Source organism: Empidonax traillii, unplaced genomic scaffold, assembly GCF_003031625.1.
Source record: "Empidonax traillii isolate 1590-97213 ecotype Southwest subspecies unplaced genomic scaffold, ASM303162v1 scaffold926:size687835, whole genome shotgun sequence".
NCBI lineage: Eukaryota > Metazoa > Chordata > Aves > Passeriformes > Tyrannidae > Empidonax > Empidonax traillii.
In genome coordinates, this window is record NW_020956119.1 from 48,309 (window position 1) to 69,498 (window position 21,190).

Here is a 21,190-nt window from a genome sequence, read left to right on the forward strand (position 1 = left end):
CTGCAGACTTTTTTTCTAATATGCCACATACTAGTTGCCTTGCAGGATTTATATGTGACATATACACCTGTATGACATTAGAAATAACTGTTACAACCTGAATTTAATAAAAAAAGAGAACTTGGGCACACAAAACCCCTTTCAGTTGTCTGATCCTTTAAAAGGCGTATTTAAGTGCAGATCTCTCATGCTCCCTTAATTAAGATCTGATTTTTGTAAACATACAAATAATTATTTATTTGTACCACCGTATCTTTATGTTCTGACTACAGCAGCTTTATTAGGTACTGCACTCTTTTTTATTACTAAAATACCTAGACCTAGGAGTGCTCTTTTGGACTATGTTCACAAATAAGATTTTAAAACATCTCTTTAAACTCTAAGTGGAATTTGCTTCTACTTTCAGAAACCAGAATATCCTTTCAGGGACACAAATGAAAAAAATCTGTATCTTTACTCTATTCTTACAGCAATACTTCCAATTCTACACAAAGGCTTAATAACTCCCTCATAAACAACTGTCAAGAGGGGAAAAAAATGTATGTAGCAGGATTACATTGGCAGTGCAGATGTTAAAGATCTTTAAAAATATTGCAGTAACAACACTGTGTTATGGGTAAGAGATGCTTGATTTATGATTAAATATATTTTGGAACACAAGAGCATTTATAGCAAACTTTTATTCAATAGTTTAAAAAGTGTATGGAAATTTGCATGAACAAAGAGTTACTCAATGGAAAATACCTTTCTTTCCCTCCTAATTTCTTTCACGAGAACTGCCATTAAATGCATTAACCTACAGCAGTCAGTTTTCAAATGCATGGGTATTTTTGGATTTCTTGTGTACATATATAGCATTTCCATATTTAAGAAGCTATTGTCCTGAGCAGTGTATGAAAAGACATTTAAACTACCTAGTTACAGGACATTTACTTGATTGATAAGCACGGAACAGTTTACAGATTTTAAACATTTAATGTGCCTTTTCACCAAGGAAGGCAAATGACAACTGTAGGACTGTTTAACACTGTTAGTGTCAATTTAGTATCATGTATTTAGATCTGCAGTAGAAAGACACACACAAAACATTTTTGTGGAGTATATTTTGTTACAATAAACCAAGCTTGTACTCCATCATCATGTGTGGTTCTCCCATAACCTCACTCTGTGAAGGATCTGGAAAAAAAAAAAAGTTGACAGCATGAGGCTTTTACTAAGGTACAAAGACCATCAGTAACTATGAATAAAAACATTTTAACACTTAGTGCAACAGTTGTCTGATTTTTAACAGTGTTGCACAATGCAGCTCTGTGACTTGTCTCTACCCAAAGCATTGATCAGATAACAAATATATATCTCATCATAAAGAGACATGCATGCTTCAAAAAAACCCAGCCATAAGCACAGGCTCCTGCAGCCTGATTCTCAAGGCTGATCAAGTTATGTGTTTAAAAAAACAAGTCTGATAGAAGCTTTTCTCCACAGTTGCCCTATACTTTCCAATACAGCTTCTCTGTGCGATAGGAGCTCACACTCCTCCCTTCCATTAGTTGGGATATACTCATGGTTTCTCTTCTTCACCCAACTGCCTAGTTTCACAAAAATTCTATACTCTTAAATATTCCCTCCATTCTGTAGAGTATGGTTGACATTAGCCTCTGTACTCAAAGGTTATCAAGGACTGTATAGAGAACACAAAAGAGACCAATACTGATAGTATGAACTTCATTTCCATATAAAAAATTAAAAATAAAAATCAAGACCAGAAGGCAGGTTATGACTGCACTTCAGAAGAAATACCACTTTCTTTGTAAGTGTATCCGAGTGTTTTCCTTTTAAGTAATTTTGTCTAAATATTATGTGTAAATAAGACATATTAAAGCCTCTCATTCCTCCTGAGACAATAAAAATACCTAATCCAGTCTCAGCTGGTAAGTAGAGCCTTAACAAAAACACTTGTAACCCACTTACTCATCAGCACTCTGTAAGCATCTAACAGCTTGTTGTGAGCAATGGTAAATAACCAACTTCCTATAAATTATGTTCAACATTGCTCTGCCCCTGCTGAACCACAGTAGCCTGATTCCTTCCCTTGATCCCTGTATATCCATCTCAGAATTTTACCTCATGCCTCTAGATTCCTATTTATTCCTTTATTATTTCCAGTTTCATATGTTCCCAACTACGTTCATTCTCCAATCGCACGTCAAAATACTCTCTCCCTTCTTCTGTGTCCTTAACTACCAACTAGAAAGAAATAATTTCTTTAAAACACTTTTTTCCAGGTTTATTGTATTCCACACATAGTGACAGTCACCAGACCACCACACAACTGCAACCTATTGTGTTAATTTGAGGAAGTCTCTGGTTTATTCGTTACGTATCTCCCCTCTAGCCTTTCTTTCTTTTTAATTACAAAACTTACAAAAAAGTTGTATATTTGTAACCTCTGCTCCTCAAAATCTGCACAAGCAGTTAAAAGTTTCTGAGGAAACAGGCATACAACATAAGTGCATAATCTTCTACTCCTTTAGAAACCCAGCCTACAAGCAAATACTGGCTTACACAGTATTTCAAAGTAACACAATTAGCACCTGAAGCACATTTGTTTCTCCTTCCCCAGTGCTTCTTTGCTTTTAGGAATTAATTCTGGTTTTTGTATTTTGTAAGTTTAATTCTCTTGTTCCATAGAGGCAAAGAACTTTACATGTCTCATACTTTGCTTTTAAATGTTTCCATAACACTAAAACCAGAATGTATTTACCATTAAGGATGTCCTCAAAACCAATGCATTCATCATTTCCCCTCAGAGTATCCAATGCCACATTTGAACTGTGAAGAAATGGGAGACGCTGGACCTGTAAGAAGAGTTCAAGCAAAAGTTCAAGTTTCTGCAAGTCTGAAATTGGAAGGGTTCATATTTGGACTCCTCAGTCTGAAGTGACTGAGGAAAATCAACAGGCTGTTACTTCCTTTAAAAACAATGCTGAAATAAGAGAACTACTGGCACACATAGGCAGCAAAACCTAGCACCAACTAACACCACCATCTTCTATTGTTCATCTTTCTGTTGGAAAAGAGCAGCCTTTCAATAGATTTTTAGCTTTCACTGCAGTGAAAAAAAAGCTACTACAGCAAATACTGTGCTTTAAAAAAAAAAAAAAAAAGACGTGCTTTCTTTCTCTTCTGTAAAGATTACATTAAGCTGGGGAGGCTCACTGCAACAAACACGTCCACACCCTGCAGTCAGTATTGGGGCAACTGATGCTGTTAAGACACCACATCAGTTACTGGGTCAGAAACAACTTGTGGAGAGTGTGTGTGTGTGTGTGTGTAGGGGCAAGTGATGGGTCAAACCTCACAGGAGGTGGGGTGGCGTCACGTCATATCCCTCATGGCACCCCTGCAGCCCACATGGGGAAGCCCTGGAGTAGCTGCGAGTCACAAACAGCCTGGGAAAACTGTAACACCACACATCCTGGAGCCCCTAAGCCAGGCTCAGACTGGTAGGGACACTGCCTCTCACCCTGACCTGGAACTCCCAGAGTGGCTGATGAGTAAGAGACCCCACCTGGAGGGAATGGACATAGGGACCAGAGCAGATAAAACCAAGGGCATGTGCTTGCCTCATGTCCTGGCCTGCCATTGGACATGCAAGAACTGGTCTTCTACAAGGCTTTGGAGGTAGCTCTATAATCTCTCTCCCTCTTCCTCATTCTTTCTTCTTGATCCCTCTGCTTCTCTTTCTTTATTCCTTTCTTGATGCTTAGGAGGACAGAGGGATTGGATCTTGATTTAAGTGTTGTGGAATTGGTTACTGCATTTTGATTTAAGTGTTGTGGATTAACAGTATATGCTGAGTCAGTATTGTGGTGAAACATTTTGTCTAGCTTGTGCTTTTGACCTTTGTCCAAGTCCCCTTATTTACTCACCTAAATAAATAAAGAAATTTCTTAGAAACAAGTCCATGGCTTATTCTCTTGGTGCTATCTCAAGGTATTAAAGAACTCTGTATCTATATATTAAAGTAAAACTCACAGCCAATCCTGTGAGCCAGCAGCTTCTGGCTGGACTTTTACAGCTCCAGAGTTTAGAAACTACATCTCTGACATAAGTCAGGAATGCAAGTGGAAGAGCTATATTGATTTTCACATTCAAACATAATCCTCTTTGCAATTAATCTTTGCAAAAAATCATAATTATTTCTCTGATCCCTACCAATTCTTAAGCTTCAAGTCCACTCCCAGTTACTTTCAACAGTCTTCTGTACCCTTCATGCACAGAATTACCAAAAAAATTTCAAGTGGCACATACAGCATTTAGAACCTAAATATTCCAGGAAGGGCGTATCTGTACTTAAGAGTTACATTCAGTGCTAATAGAGATACTTCAGTTATACCATGGACATATTTTTCAACCATAAAATTATCGTATCTCTACACACAAAATAAGTCCAAGATTTCCATAATCACCAATAGTAAAACTGTCAGAAATTCACTATTCCAGTAAATATCTTAAAGTAAATCACAAGAGTACTCGTATACCCAACATGAATCTGGAAGTGGAAAGCCTTCTAATCATCGTAATTCCCATCCCCCCAAAAATATCTGTGGAAACACACTAGCAGGATAGCCTCACCTCCCTCCTTTTCTACAACATGCTAATTCAAGTTAGGGAAAAGACTTTTCCTCACAAGACAGCACAGCTGAGACCAAGAGATGTTTTCATACATCCCATCTGATTTTCAGATCTTTGGGACCAGTAACTTTTGCCAAGTTTAAACGCAGTTCACTGTGGTTCAGTAGCACCTGAGCACTGGGAGTAAAAAATTGCTCTAACTCACTTGGAAAACCAACTCTTAATAGCTTGACAACTTTCAACAAGCCAAAAAAGTTTACTAGGACCAATGAACTTTCTGAGTTTCCTAAGGTACAAAGTCAGCCTCTCTCCAGCTACTCTCCATCCTAGGAGCAAAGAAGGAAAAGGAGACAGACTCAGCTTCTCAATTCAGAGTTAAAACCTTTGAACTTAATTCCCTGTAGACCTCCCTTGATCTAACAACAAAGGCTGCGGAACAATAAGCACATAGCAAATTCTCTGTTTCAGGTTTCACATTACCTCTATATCCCCTCCCAAATCACTATCTACTTCAGACCTCCAAGTCTCTTTTCCTTACAGGTGCAGAGATTCGTTCCCATGAAAGCCACATTTCCACAGAAGAGAGTATTAATTTTAGAAATTATTACTCAGTTCCTCCTGTTTTCCTCTGAAGGCTGACAGGAAGCTAGTCCACTGAAAAGCTTGGGAAGTTACCACTTTACCAAATAACCAATAAAAGAACAGCAGCTGAAAGGCTTTAGCATATTGACTCTTCTGAAAACTATTAATTGCATTGTTTGGTTAGTTGGTTTTAATAAAAGCAGTCCAGTGAATTAATTTCTTTTGGAAACACTGGGTATCTCAAAGAAAGATGTCTCTATTGAAAGCATGTTCCAAAATAAACATTTTTCAAGTGGTTTAAGTTATACCTGTTGGATAAAAATGCTTACCTGTTTCACCGCTCTGAATTCCATCTGCAGCTTTAAAGGTGCATGGATTCCTTGAATATTTCTCAGCGTGGCAAAGTTTGTTTTATCTTGATTTAACTGGAACTGTCACAAACAACACTGATTTTTATTTTAGAAAAAGTTACTTTCAAGTACAGCCATAGAAGAGATTTGTGACATCCTACTGAAATGAATCTGCTTACTAAATTTGTATGTAAAAATTCAATGATATCATAATGTGTCTCAAATGTATGGGAAAGACAGTGATGCAGTAAGATTTATTTTACAAAACTAAAATTGCTTTTTGCTGGATTTTATTCCAAATTAACAGTACCAATCTTATTATATTATTTTTGATAATCAGGACATGTAACACCACCAAGTGGTATAGTTTTGCGCTACTTGACTACCACATTGTCCGCATGAATAGGAAGCTAAGTTTGGTTTAAAGATCACAAACTTAAAAGCCACAATTGATGTCATTGTTAGCCATCAAAGACTACTTGAAAATACTTGATATACCTTTTTTCTGATCAAGTAGGAAGACAGAGCACCAGTTATACTCTGTATGACTCTGAAAACAAATGTAAGCTCATAATTTTACCAACTGCTTTAAGACTGATCAGTAAGACAAAGAAAATCTATTTAGTACACAGTCTTTTAAAGAAAAAGTGCTGGCTCACCAATACTGAAGTTCACCAAAGTAAGTTATACTTAATGGTAAGCTTGAGCTTGAATAACCCATAAAATAAAAATCTCTTATCCTGAAATCTGTACTCAATCACCATGACAAAAGCCTACTAATGGAGAACATCAACCCATACATGAGAAGATACCTCAAAAACCAACAGGAAAATGCAAGCCAAGGGTGCAACAAGCATTTTCTTCGTAACAGCATATACGAATGCTTTTCAAAAGTCAGCAGAAAATACTGATTATATTACTCAACCCAAACTTCTAATTCTGGTCACATTATTTTTCCATTTCTTTTATTTTCCAAAGGTAAGGATCTCTGGATAGCAGAAACTATATGTTTCTACTAGTGCTACCTGAATGACCTTTATAACATTTATGGCAATAAAAATCATAGCTATCTCAGCCTAAGGTAGGTCTTTTCCCATTCATGAAAATAATTCTTAGATAAATTGGCCATAAGCTTACAGAAAAACTAACCAAACAAAATGTGGGAGAAACAATTTAGAAGATTTGAATACTTCTTAGGGGATCACACTGCCTGTTTTAATTGTTTCTATGCATTTTTGTCTCTCTAGCAGGTGATCTTTTAACTATGCAGGTTTTATATAGCAAGAACAGAGTCAAAAACTAGGTTACAGAAGTTCAAAAAAAAAAGCAACTGACAAATAGCTCTGAAACCTTTATAGTATTTATAAATAAGCTCATAAAGGTGGAATCACAATATCATCCTCGTAACACAAGGCAACACTACCACTGGTTAAAATTAGAATATATTAGACATTACAGTCAGACCTTGTCATGCTGCTTAACTTAGCAATTTGGAGCACTAGATCCAAGTACCGTCTTTGCTTCAGGATATTTTTATATATCAGACACATCATATCCTCTCTGCTGACAAAAGAGGCACTAGAGAGGACATTCAGGCTCAATCAGCTGTCAAGGTCGTCAAGTCATCCCACTTTACCTTCCACAGACCACTCCTAATGGTCCACAAGTGATGACTAAGCCAGACAAGACCACACACCCTCACGACAGACTGTATGTGTAAAATGTCTAGATGAGACCAACTAATTTATCGAAAAATACATACATGTTCAGAGACAAAGTCTGAAAACAAAGATACATGGTAAACCTTCAGACAAAATCAGCCTTCCAGAGGTGCCAGGTGGGTCTCTCACCTACCTATAGAGACTGTACCTCAGTACACAGATCCCTACTTGGGAGCCTGTTTATATACTTGGAGAGAGTCATAAGTATGAGGTTAACATTAAATAAATTTATCAAAAACGTTATTTGTATCAAAAAATATGTTACTATTTTGAATATCTTTATTCTGTTAAAAGACAAGACTCTACTCATTACTTATTACTGCACAAGCAGTCCAGGTTACCGCATTTTTAATTTAAACTTCATCATTAGCCAACAGTGAAGATGGCTACACTTGATGTTATACTTACATTCTTTTCTGTCAGCTCCAGTGGGTGACTGGGCAACAATTCACTTTTCACACTTGTAAAACTAAAAAAAAAAAAAAAAAAACAAACCCACAAAACATAAAACAGTAAAAATATTAACTTCAAATGAATTGGGATGTTTTTTAAATTGCATTCCGAAACTAATCTCAGATTACAAATCCCACAGAGACACATAATTAGCAATTAGCACAGTTTGAACTAAAATTAAGAAAAAGAAGCTTAATAGTGAAATAACAAATAAGACCTGTAACTAGAGCACTATCTGAAGAAAAAGAATTCCAATTTCAGGAACTCTTTTTCCTTTATGCTTGACAAAACAGAATGATAGTGTTTCTTCCTTGGTTCCATTCAGAAATAGAAAAAATACTAAAAAATTAAAACATAATGGATCTAATTTTGTCCAAGCTATTTTTTATCTTACTTTAAAGTCTCCAAGCTTTTGAAATGGAATATTGTACATATCTCCCCCACCACTCAGCTGTATTACTGACATTTAAAACTCCATGAGCTTATTTCAGATTCACTATCCAAGACACAAATAACCAATCTAAATAGTTTTGCACTTACGTAAAATGACAAACCCCAAACCCACTCCTTTGACTTTATTATTTCTACTTTTCATACCAATGCTGAAATTAAACCATTTCCCACGGTGCTAAGGCAGACTTACATACATGTATACTAAAAGCAGCACATATTTCACAGTTATTAATACTTTGTCTCTTTTGTAAAGAACAGCATCATAAAGGTAAAAGTCTGTTAATGTTACCTACTTTTTGAAATGAGATTTCACAGAAAATTCATGCTTAAAAGAGAATTTGATTAAATACGTGCACTTCAGGCTACAGCTTTTGCAACACCCCTTCCAAGAAAGTTCTTTTAAAAGCCAACATTAACACATACTTTCTTCCTATATCTGAAGTTCACCATTGTCAGTGACACAATTCAACAAGTAAAAGTAGAGCGTACCCTCTGCGCAGAAGATCAGGACCTTCAAATGGTCCTGAAGCTGAAAAGTCAGTAAGTGGGATACTATCCTTCAACAGAGAAGCAGCGCCTCTGGAATTCTGGAACAACAAAAAAAGCAAAGATAAAGTATACTTTAACAGAACCAGACCCCTTTTGTATGGGCCATTAGGCCAGGCAAATTAAATAAAGTGCTCAAAGACTTCTTAAAGTATTCCTGGAAGCCTTAGACTTTTTAGTCTCTTATGAAAAAAAAAAAAAAAAAAAGGAAAAAGAAAAAGAAAAGAAAAAACAAAAACAAACAACGAAAAAACCAAAGCAAACCAAACAAAACCCACAAACGCCAAAACACAAACCCTACATTATATTAGAATTCTTTAAGAGAGTCTGGTAGGAGTTAAAGATCCTAATAACACATTTTTTGGATCTGGCTGAAAGAGCTGAAACTACAACTACCCCTTGTTCGTTCCCACCCCAGGCTGCAGGGATGGAAAGGAAGGTGGCAGGTCCTGAAAGCTGACAGGACAGAAAGGAACATGTCTGAGCATTCCTTCATGTACTGCAATACTGATGTAGTCAAGCAAGATCAAACTGATTTTAGCCTTGGTTTGAGGCTGTCATAAAGAGGACGAGGTGTACTTAAGCAGTCCAGTATGCCAGTTAGCACAAAGAACATAGGAAAAATAGCAATTTGTAGCAGAACACCAGAAGTCCACAGACTTCCTAAGTAAAGCCACCTTAACCCAGACCACTAATTTCAAGCTAACCCACACGATTTTACTGAAGTGATTACAGGATTGTTCACACAAATTGCTCCATCAATGGGTCAATGCAGAATAAATTCTGGAAGGTGACAGTAATGAGCTGTTCAGTGCAGGAGTTTCCTCCGGCAGCACTGTCAGATCCAACAGAAAAATCACGCTTACAGTTAAGGTCTTTTGTACTAAAGCATTGGCTTTCATTGGCATCAGAGCTGTAACACAGCCCTAAAGTATCTGTTTTACGTGTATATCTGTTTTACGCACACTCAACACTGACCAGACCTTTCTGAGACTGCTGCAAGTGAAAGCGTTAAAGAGATACAGTACCTAGGGGATGTGACAAGAAGGAAAAGCGAAGTTAAACTCAAACGCAAGGAGAAAAATCACTAATTACTCCTCAAAATTACTCCCCAAAAGCAACATTCTGTTGAGTCCCACTAGTGCCCAGCCCATCTGAGGTGGTCCCATCACCGCTGCCCACTGCGGGAGGCCGAGCCGTGACCTCCCTCCCCCAGGCTGCAGGAGGCCGGGTACCACCGGGGCTCTCCGCCCCGCCCCGCTCCCAGAAGAAGGGCTTTATCCACAGCCGCCACGCGCCCCTGAAGGAACCCGCCATGGCCGCGTCGGATCCCCGTGACTCAGCACGGCCCCTCTGCCACCGAGGACACCAAGAGGGGAGAGGAAGGAGGAGGGGGCAAGGTGGGGCAATGAAGGGCACGGCGGTGCGGTGCGGCCCGGCCCGCTCTGCTCCGCTCCAACACAGCCTCCCCGGCCCGGCCGGCCCCGCTGCCCGCACTCACCATCTTGGGCCCCCAACGCGCGCAGCCACTTCCGCCACCGCCGCCCGCCACTTCCGCCCCACCCCCGGCGCGTGGCGTCACGGCGCGGGGTGGGCGGGGCCGAGCGGGGCCGAGGGGCGGGGCCGGGAGCGGCGGCCCGTCAGCCCTGCCCGACTCTGCGCTCGGCGGGTCCTGTCCCCAGCCCGCTGACCTCCTTGGCGATGGCGTTACTGCTCCCGGGGCATCGTTCACAGGATCACAGAGTCAGTTCAGGTTGGAAAAGACCTCCGAGATCGTCGACTCCAACCCACCGAACACCACCCTGCCAAGTAGACCGTGGCACCAAGTGCCACGTCCGGTCTTTCCTTTAACGCCTCCAGGGGTGATGACTCCACCACCTCCCTGGGCAGACCATTCTGATGTTTAACTGTGAAAAGATTCCTCCTAACGTCCAACCTGAACCTCGCCTGGCTCAACTTGAGGCCGTTTCCTCTCATCCTAGTTGCCTGGGAGCAGAGACCAACCTCTACCTCACTACACTCTCCTTTCAGTTAGTTGTAGAGAGTGATAAGGTCACCCCTGAGTTTCCTCTTCTCCAGGATAAGACTTCAGGCTGTTCCCACATGCCAGCAAAACTCAACTGTCTCGGTACCACCCTGGCCCTGGGCAGGAGCTGGAGCTGACTGACACCTTCCCATAGGAGACCAGGGTGGCTATGTTGTTGTGTCTGGTGTGGAGACTTTTCTTGGTCAAACCCATCCCCTCCTGCTGGACCACAGTCAGAGGCAGCAAAAGCTACTTAGACGACACCAACAGCATCACCGTGCTGACAGCCTGAGGCAGTAAAACCAGGCAGTGATGCTTCCAGAGGTAAACACAGCCTCAGTGTTCGGGGTGTGCTGCTCTGGCAGAGACCTGAGGCAGCCCTTGGGACCCTGGTTTTCTGTCAGTGAACAACAAGGAGGGGCCTGAAGTGGGTTCATCTCTGGAAATAAGTGTTGAGAATGGTGGATAAAAGCTGCTGTGTTAGTAGACAGGTATTAATAGCCACAGTAACTGTACAGTAACGGAATTAGTATTAGCTTGCATTTAAAGAACTTTGAAAGATTTTCTGAATCAAGAGAGAGTTTTCAACATATTTCAATGCATAGCTCCAGATGTATGTCTGGGATATCTATTTTATATATTTCTTCTGAGACCTGTAGTTCATTCAACCCTTTAAGATTTTGCCCCAAATTACCCTGGTGCTACAAATTTTGTATGAGGCATTTAAACACCACATCTGGCATAGAAACACAATATTTAAATATGAATTTTATATATGGCACTCAGATTTGGGAAAAAAATGACTGAAAAATTTATACACTTTATACTTTGTTTTCCTCTTTCTTGTGCAAAATCCATCCACCTCTTAAAAAAATCCTATGTTCTCAATCACAGTTCTGGCCCTTTGTATTTAAGTCTTAGGTTTAAAGCAAAGACTTCAAAAGAATGAGAATAGAGGACTGGGTCTTTTTAAATCGTTTTTAGGAAAATGAGTACCACAAAGGTTTCTCTGATCTTATAATTATAATGGGTATTTGATTATTGTGGTGCTGAATTCATTATTATAGAATAGATGTGAATACAAAAAACAAATCAAGTTCCTGTTTAACTGCAGCTTACAGAAAAAGCTAGGTTTGTCACTAAATGTATTTATTTATTGACTGACTTTGTTGATCAGGATATGACTGTAGAGATGAAACATCTAACTTTCAAAGTCATTCTTACAGGACACAGACAGGATGCAATCACTCCATGTACATTTTTGACATCACTGCAATCCACAGTCTAGGCTGTATAACATAAAAGAACATACATTGCAAGAAAGAACTGGTTTTCCTTTAAAGGCTTTCACACTAGGGAAAACTTCCAGACACAAACACAAATCACATACATATTTTTCTCATCAGATTACCAAGTATTTCGAATTGGAGCAAGGCTTGATTTCTTTCACAAGCAACTTTGTTTTAATGACCTTACAGTGAGCATCTCAGCAGTGAGTGACTGGATTCCTCTCTTTACTTGCCCCACTGCAAGTTAATATAAGTTATACGAACAGTTGTTGGGCTGACCAAACCTTTGATCAGAAACGAGAGCCCCTGGTGAGCGACGAGTTCGTCGACTGCTCCGAAGGAGAGGACATGGCTGCCCTCGGTGATGCGAGGTGATTTCAAGGCTGCCACCAGCACCGGGCTGACCGGAGTGCAGACAGGAGCCCGCAGGCACTGCGCCAGTCACAGCGGCCCCGGCACACAGCGCCCCGCGGGGAGTGTTGCTGGCTGCAGGTCTGGAGAGTCTGCCTGAAGGCATCTTCCAGGCCGATGGTAACAGGGTAGAAAGTGAAATGTAGTGGCTGCGATTGCTAAAGAAGCTGTTCTTTTCTGTAAACATTCTTAAAAGGGTATGTGGGCACTCTAATTTTAGTGTGAAAATAACTACTTAGCTCCTCTAAAAATGCCTGCTTCTGTTTAGGATGAAGAATTTAATGTGTTGCCTTTAAAGATAACCTCCAAATTATTACTTTTTTTAAGAATTTCTTTTCATCATTTTATGTAGAGAAGGTCTGAAATGTATGACTGTTTCAAATATTTTCTGGATGTTTTTTACCACAGCATTTTTGGAATGTCAGATCTGGTCATTTTGGTTTATTTAGGGGACTTCACTGAGACTTGAAACGATCTTTAGACTATGGATTCTTTTATCTTTTAGAAATTAGGAAAGTGTTTACTCTTTTTTTTAAAAAAACATACCCTTTCAAGTGCTTTTTTAGTAGTTAAACTGGTATTAAGAAACAAAAGACCTCATTAAACAGAGTTTTAGGCAGCCTGACTTAAAGCATATTCCTGTTTCAGTTACTTAGCTGTCTCTTGTCTGGATCCCAGCATGGCATTATTTCATGAGAGGCCTGTACATTTACTGTTGACGCCTCTGGAAGAGACTTATCCAATGGATTCAAAACTTGTCTTGACAGAGGCAAATGGGGCAAAGGCTGCCCCATACCAGCCTCTTCTGCCTGTGGAAGAGGAGATCTACAGAAATCAGATTTCTTCTGGGAACTCTACTGCTATGTTAAAACAGATTTTGAGCTCATATATCCTGTCTTTCTACTAAATTAAGCGGTACTTTTTACCTCTACCATCTCCAGAGCTCTCTTGTGTATAGAGGGATGAAAGATAGAAATACCTATTGATTAACACCACCAATCTTATTTAATAGTAGCAAAAGGAGTATGTTCTCCAAGGAAACTTGCTTTTGTATCCACAATTTTTAATATTGATGCAGCTTTGTCACTTTTCAAAATCTTATTCCTTTAACATATCAGTGGGCAATCTGTTCTGAGTACGTGAACCTCTATCAGAAAAAAACCCTTATCCTGTGGGACTGGGAAACTCTTTCACTGGTTTCTGTCAACAGCCAGTTATAACTTGTTAAAGTGAAAGTACTTTTTATTTGTTTTTAATCAAATCAAATAAACACATTTCCTTTGATCTTTAAGAAGTCCTTTCTTGTTAACTTGCTTTATACTTTTATGTTTTGGCATTCATTGTAAATTTAATTATTTTAAAAGTTATTTTGTTTTACTTTATTAAACCTTTTCTGAATTTAAGATAAACAAGGACATGTTTTGTTAAAGATTAAAAATAAATTTCACACAAAACTGCAAAATGTAGCAAAGATAATAATGTGTAGGCGTCAGAGTGTTCCAAAACAAGACTCTCTAGGGGCTCTTCTGAACACACGGCTACGTTAAAACCATGTTCTGAAAAGCCTCAGGAAACCCCTGACTCTAACCCACCCTTTCCTGAAGCTGGTGAAAGTATTTAGAAAAAAAGTTACTGTTGCAGGGATAAAAAAAAAAAAAAAAAAAAAAATCCCACATATTGTCGAAGCAGGTTGGTTTTTTTCCTGTTTGTTTACCAGCAAACTCTACAGTTCATAGAATTTTCTTGGATCAAAACTTCCCAATCACCATGATTCAAAAGCAGCAAGCAGTCCAACAGATGACAAAGAAGAATACATTGGTGTCTCTCTATGAAATGTAAACTTTTTTAATGTGCTGTAGCATCTAGTGGGGAAATAATACTAACAATCCGTTATCTGATTTATAAGTCACTAGTGAATTTTAAAGTAAAAAGACGGTATATCTGTGGAAGTGTCTTCAGTTCCTCTTTTGGTAAGCCAAATAGAGTGCTTTGGATTAAAAAAGAGTCCTTGTTGTCTTGAAGTGATGACTTATTTTTTAGCTTGTCAGTGCTTTTGTAAGTCTAGGACTATTTTCTTTGCACTAATCCGTTGTTTGTATCCTGCGAATCCGGACTTGTATGCGCCCTTCGTGCAGACTCCGAAAAGCGGGAGGCTGCACTGCGACAGGCGGTCACTAGGGAGTGCTCGGTGTCCAAACACTCCGCGCCTGCCTCTCTCGGCACTCTCCAGGCGCCTCTGCTCGTCCTCGCTCTGATGCTCGGGGCTGGTTGTGAGTACTTTTTCTCTTCCACCCATAATGCTGCGAGAATTATAAAAGCTACAAGGTCGAAAGATAAAAAGTGAGGTATATGCAACAGCTGAAGCTACATGGGCAGTACTTGGTGGAATTCTGGTAGGCATATTTCCGTATTAATGGAAGAATCAGTAAACTTCATTGCCTCGTTTGGACAATATTAATCTTAAACTAATCCTTAAGTTTGAGTCCAATGTTTAACCTAGCCAGTGTTCATGTAGTCAGGGCCTGACAGCTGAGATCTGAAACCAGGTCCCTCATGAGAATTCACAGGAAAACATTTTTGTCTTTCCCCTTAGCCTGGAGTGATTTGCCTCCCAGAAGCATAACCACTCTGCACATATAGGTGAGACCAAGAGCACATTTCCTGTAAGAGTGTCTTCCTAAGGGAAACCTTGAATATAATTAATAGTAGTCACAGCTGAAAGAGTTGAATGGAACATTACTTCCCATTCCTGCTACTGTACAGGGGAAAAAAAAAAAACCAAAACAAAACACCCAGGAGTTTGCCAAAATGCCTAGCAGCAAAAGGGGAGTCTGAGGCTGCTCTGACTCATAACCATATTCCTTAAGCAGCAAGATAATCAGAAGTCACAATAATTTCCTCTTACAGCTGAATACAATAAATGAGCCCATAATCACGAAACTGGAAAGTTGGCATTTTGCACAGAAAATAGGCATTTACAGCAAAAATATATGCATCACTAAAAATAATTTTTCTTTTCCCTTTAAGACACTGTCAAGAGAAAAATTTCTCTATGCACATTTTCTGCCATTTTAAAAACAAAATCGTGACAAAGTTTCTGATCCAACCACAATGGGCTAATTAAGAATTAGGCATGAGAGGGCATGGTGGAAGCTGGCTTAGAAATAGTTAAGGCTCAAGACTCCAAAGGCAATTATATGTTGAATTCCTCAGGATGTGAGCCAGATATGCCTAGGTTTGGACACAAAAATCAGAAGCAGGTCTAGAGCCTCCCTATCATTGGCCAAGCTTGGGCTTAGGTTTAAATCCGATGACTCATTTCTGACAGAAAACTGCAGTTTGCTGGCTTGTAGGTAAACAGAGGTCATAGCTTACAGTAAGCTTGTGTACGAGCTCTGAGATTTGTAGGGAGCTTGCTTGACTTTCAGGGAGTTCCACATGGGTAGGATGATGCCACAGAGAGGAGCTCACTGAGTCAAGGCTGGAGCAAAAGAGCAACATGGATTTTGTACTGGGCAACTGCTACAGTGTTTCTTCAGGAAAAGTTCTTACTACTTTCAATATTGTTATATTGTAAAGGATGTTGGCAGTTAATTGTTTTTACAGAGAAAATAATGTATTGAGAATTTTATTTTTGTTCCTTTTTTTTCTTTTCTTTTTTTTTTTTTTTAAAGCTATGATTATACATTTTCCATTGATTATTTTATTAGTACTTCCTTACTGCAGGCTTTCCACACAATGAGCTTAACTTTTTTTGCTCTTTGCATTGCATCTCTAATTCTGAGTCTTTATGACTACCTGTTTTATGACATTAAATACTTTTTTGCTATGTGTGTCATACTAAGAGCTTAAAACATGCTCCCATGCTCCAGTTTATTGCTGAAAGTTGCTGCATGTGTGTTGCTGGAACTTTGTTACAATGAGATTTCCTGTACAGTTTATATAGCATCATGCTTGTGACAGAAGCTGTCAGTGAAATCAGAGTGGCAACTCTATAATTATCATGTACAGAATGTTGCAGCAAAGAGCCAATGTGAGTTTTTTTGCAAAATGCTACTGAAACATACCCCATTACAGTATTGTAGAAAGTTTTGTATTTCATGTATTGAACTGAAACTAAAGAGAAAGAAAATAAATTCTCTATTTTTAGCTCTAATTTTGCAAAGGAAGATTGTGGATTAGCTTCAGAGTGACAACCCATGTTTTAAAAAAAAAAAAAGAAAAAAAAAGAAGAAAAATTTAAATAATTTTATTTAGACTGGAACAAAGAAGATGCAAATTAACTATGAAAACTTGTGTGGTTTCTTCTTCTGAAAGACTTTTTTAAGTTGTTAAATATTACCGGAAAAACAAACCCCAAACCATTTATTCAAAGAAGCAAACAGTCCTGAAAGGGTTTGGGAAATATATACAGTGGACATTTCAAGACAGACTGTCATATCCTCCTCTGAGAGTAAATTTGTGCGAATACCTTTGTGATGAAGGATCAGAGTGGGCAGATCAAAGTAATATATGGGCTCAAGGGAGATATGGAGGGGGAGGGAGGTCGACATAGGATCACATTTGGATTCAAGGGCTTCTCTTGGCTCATTGTGTCCTGTCCACTGCTGTTACAAAGAGCTGTGCTACATAATTATTTTCATAACATCTTAATAGACTTGAATATTAAGTTAATTTGATCCCATTCTTCTTCCTTCTTCTCTGACTGTTCTTATTCTGGGAAGTTGTGCTCAAACCTCATTGTTCTGGTCATGAAAACTTTGTGTCTGGACAGAAATAATTCAGAGGAAATTTATACTTATTTGTTCTGGTTACTTTTAGCTCACGTGGTTCTTCTTCCGTGAAGAGGACATGAAGATTCCAGGTCATCTCTTCCTTTGATAAACCCTTCAACCCTTCCCAGAACATGCTCCAATTTTATATTTCACAGAGTAGTCTTAAGAATTTTGTGGAGTGCTTCAGATGAGATCACATCAGTGCCTACACAGCTACGGTAATACAATATTTCTCATACAGTGTAGGATCACATTTTCTTTTTTTCATAGTTGCTTCACAGTGGTGCTTCATAAGATATTCTCAGACTTTGTCTTCACTGCAGATCTTTAACTTGCAAGCACTTAGGTTGCTGTCTAAAGTCTAGATCGTAGTCTCTAGTCAAAGACCTTGTTTTATTCTGTAGCATTTCTATTATTTTCAGGAATTCATGTGTGATTAATCTGATGTTCCTCTAGTTTGAGACCTCATGACTTTCTGGGCCACCATTAACTTTAATAAACAAATTTCTATTTCTTGAGGGACCATCAGTTATGGAAACATTAAATGAGGCTGATCCTAAAAGCTGTTCCAAAGGAATTCCAATACAGGCTGAATCTTCCCATTTTGAGGCACTTCACTGGATCTTCTGTCTGAATATTTTATTCAAATTTCAATTCTACCATTAACACCCGTCTTCTTTATCTTAAACAATATATTTCCTTGTGATGTTGTAACAAATCCTAAACTAAAATTATGCTAAATAAGAGCTGTACTTTACTATTTTCAGAATCTCCTTTTTGCAGTCAAGAAAGGATGTTTTAATTCTATGACACAGTCTCCTCTTAGAAAATTGGGGTTTTTTTCAGTCTATGTTATTTTTTAATTACCCCACTGCCTAACTACACTGTCCTACAAAATTTATTATAAAATTAGGCATATTGTTATAATCAGATTACGGACTCTACTATTATCTAAAATACTCTTTCCCTCTCTTTCCTAACTATAGTTCCTAGGTACATCACAAGGCAACAGATAAAATCAGTATTTATAAGATTTATTGAAAATCCTTATTGATTTGTGATTGCTTTACTAATTCTAAGAGAATTAGAGGATGAAAATTACCTTAATAATGAAATCAAGGCTATTCATCTCTTAAAAATTTTCTGCTGCCTTGGAAAGAGACATTCCCAACTTTATAGATTTCTTCAAAATGACCATTCAATTGTTCCTTCTCATTCTACTTGAAAACTGAGGAAGAATACTCATTTTGGGGGGGTTACCCTGTTTAGAAATTGAATCTACACCAGATTTCAAGAACAGCAATATCTGCATTAAAATGATGATAATTATTTTTTCCAAATTTGATTTTCTCTTTAGATTCCTACTAAATCTGACTGAAGTAAAAGGTAAAGCTTTCTTCTTCTGTTTTGGAATAGCACACTGACCATCCTGAAAAGATGAAAACAAATCCTTTGAAAAAGAGAGGAAGGAAGAGTGTCTGGAGACTTCTCCTCTGGGATATTTCTGTCTAAAGAGCATAAATAAAGATCATACCCTAAATGATGTGCTGTATTGTAGGTTCTCATTGCACAAGATTTGTCGAAAGGAGACCAGATTTTAATTTTTATAGTTGAGGGGAGACGTGGATCTGCACAGTGTCAAAGAGAAGCAAGGTACTTTTCAATATATGTTGAGAAGTAACATTGAGATTGGTTGGTAAGGTGTTTCAACTGTTCTCTCCCTTAGAATGGAAGATATTTTTTAAATATGCTTCTATGCTGTCTACTTCACACACATTTTTATGAATGCAGGACTAAAGCACCAGACTTCACCATACAGACACAGTAACTGCATTATACCAGTGTTGTCCCAAAAATTCTTAAAACAAAATATATCCCTTGTGTTTCCAAAGCTCTCTAGATCAGCATTTTCACACTCTTCAATTAAAAGAAAGATTGTAGACATCAGGTGTACCTAGAATTTTACATTACTCTTATTTAGCTCGGCCTGCCAACACAATTTTGTTTATTCCTTGAGGCAGTGCTCAGACCCAGCAAAAACATGTGCTTCCACACTTTCCTGGAAGATTTTCAAAGACAGACTGAAAACTACATTCATTCTTTGAGATATGTTCCGGAAGGTCTAGTAACTGGAGACCACCGATTCATTCATTAATGACCTCGGCTAGCTTCTTACTAGTCTGAGAATGAGAGGCTGGTGCAATAATCTAGTATTTTGTTTCAATGCCACATTTTCCCATGTTTTTGTGGCACTTCTCCCTAAAGCCTTGTGAAGTTATTCATCTGTCATTTCATACCCAATGTGCCATGAGCTCATGCTTTCTTTAGTATAATGACAGATATTATGGAAAAAATCTGCTGTTAGTTGATATCTTCATCTGCTCTGCTTCCAGCAGCAACTCACACATGTTGTGGGGACTGATAACTTACTGCATTTGGTATCACTGTGGTTTCCCGAAAAGTTGCCCCAGATTCCAGAAGAAGAAGAGAATTCCTCTGAAGCAAGATTACAGAGATAAGGAGCATGAAATGATGTGTTTGGCCCTCATTCTAGATATGCTTATCTATTATTAACCACTGTCTGGCATATTTGAACATAATAAGAGGTGAATGTTAGGCGATTAGAAAGAGAAGGGTAGATTTCAGGATTATTTCTCTGTTCAAAGGATTTGACATCTGTCCTACCCCCCACTTCCTCTCTTAGCATTTTAAAACCACGAGCTACTGAGTTATGATAATACATTAGTCTTTGTAATACTGCTAAAATAATTCTATCATTTGGAAAATTATGGAGAAAGAAATTGAACTCAATGCATTTATTGAGAAGTTAAAAGGCACAGCGAGAATTACGGAAGAGAATTCCTTGAACTTCCATCTGTGCTTATTCACGATAAAATATTGAGAAAACATAGCTGTCTTGTAGCCAAAGGAAGGATGTTATGTGCTTACTTACTGAAATAAGAAAGCCAAAAACCAGTTTTCCATTGTCTCCCTCTCACACATTTTTCTTGCTTTTCTGAATTTTCCTGTAGCAAAATATAACTTGCTGACTTCACAAAATATGTCATCAAATTTTGGAAAACGCTTCCTATTTTTTGTATTAATTCTGTGAACATAACAGTACCAGTTTTTCCTTGAAGCCTCGAGAGTCCAGGGAGTCAAAGTCTAATCACGGAGTCATAGCACCTCGTTGGGAAATCACTCTGCATTATCAGGTTATCTCTGTAGTCTCTTACTTTCTTTATCTTTTCCTGAGCACAGAGCCTTTTTCTTCTCTTGCAATGCATATTCCACTTTGACTTTTCTCTTTACTAGCAATGAAATCCGTATTACAGATGTACTTTACAAGTTGGTTGTTCTTCTGACGCAGGAGAGAAGCAGAAGAGGAGAACAATAAAGACAAAATAAAGTATTTGCTTCTTATCATCTAGGTGAAGATTGTATAAGGAGCAATTTATAACAGGTTATGAACCTTAATTACGAAGTTTATAGGTAGCTAATGTTTAGTCCTCACACTGTAGCCTCTTCCTTCCTCTCTAGATCGCTGTTCCTTGGAGCTCACAATGTGTCTGCATTTTCCTAAAAAATCAGTGTATCTTCCTCTACAGGAAGTGCCTTGTTCTTTTATAGCAAAGCCAATCTTTGTCCTCTTTAAAGGCCATATATCCTCTGCTGTCTAGGGCCAACACCCCTGAACACATCTGTCTAGACATATTAGAGCATGCCTTCCCTCTTCCTATACTGAAAAACTGACATTCCCTTAAAACAGACTTCACAGTAAACTTCTTGTGTCCATGCAGATACAGAACTGTGATTTTGAAGGGTATTTGTCATTACACAAAGTTGTTTTCATAAATATGCATGTAAGATGAACCACAGTTTTTCATAAGTAAGCATGTATGGGTCACTGCTCATCCATTCTTTCCCATGCTATGAAACAAAATAA

The 21,190-nt window shown here is 38.5% G+C and overlaps 1 protein-coding gene across 1 annotated transcript; it reads right to left on the reverse strand.

The window, feature by feature from the left end:
- Positions 1-617: 617 nt before the first annotated feature.
- POMP (proteasome maturation protein) lies at positions 618-10,286 on the reverse strand. The gene is made up of 6 exons (XM_027903052.1): positions 10,245-10,286; positions 8,687-8,784; positions 7,700-7,760; positions 5,550-5,651; positions 2,765-2,858; positions 618-1,176 (listed from the first exon to the last, which is right to left on the reverse strand). Exons 1-6 carry the CDS (start codon positions 10,245-10,247, stop codon positions 1,109-1,111), a joined length of 426 nt encoding a protein of 141 aa, XP_027758853.1. The 5' UTR covers positions 10,248-10,286; the 3' UTR covers positions 618-1,108.
- Between the last annotated feature and the right edge of the window lie 10,904 nt (positions 10,287-21,190).

Coding starts and splice junctions, on each gene's coding strand:
- POMP (XM_027903052.1), bottom strand. Junction 5,652..7,699: donor TGGAGCTGACAGAAAAGAAT/GTAAGTATAACA, acceptor TGTTTGTGACAG/TTCCAGTTAAATCAAGATAA. Junction 1,177..2,764: donor TTTTGAGGACATCCTTAATG/GTAAATACATTC, acceptor TTTTTTTTCCAG/ATCCTTCACAGAGTGAGGTT.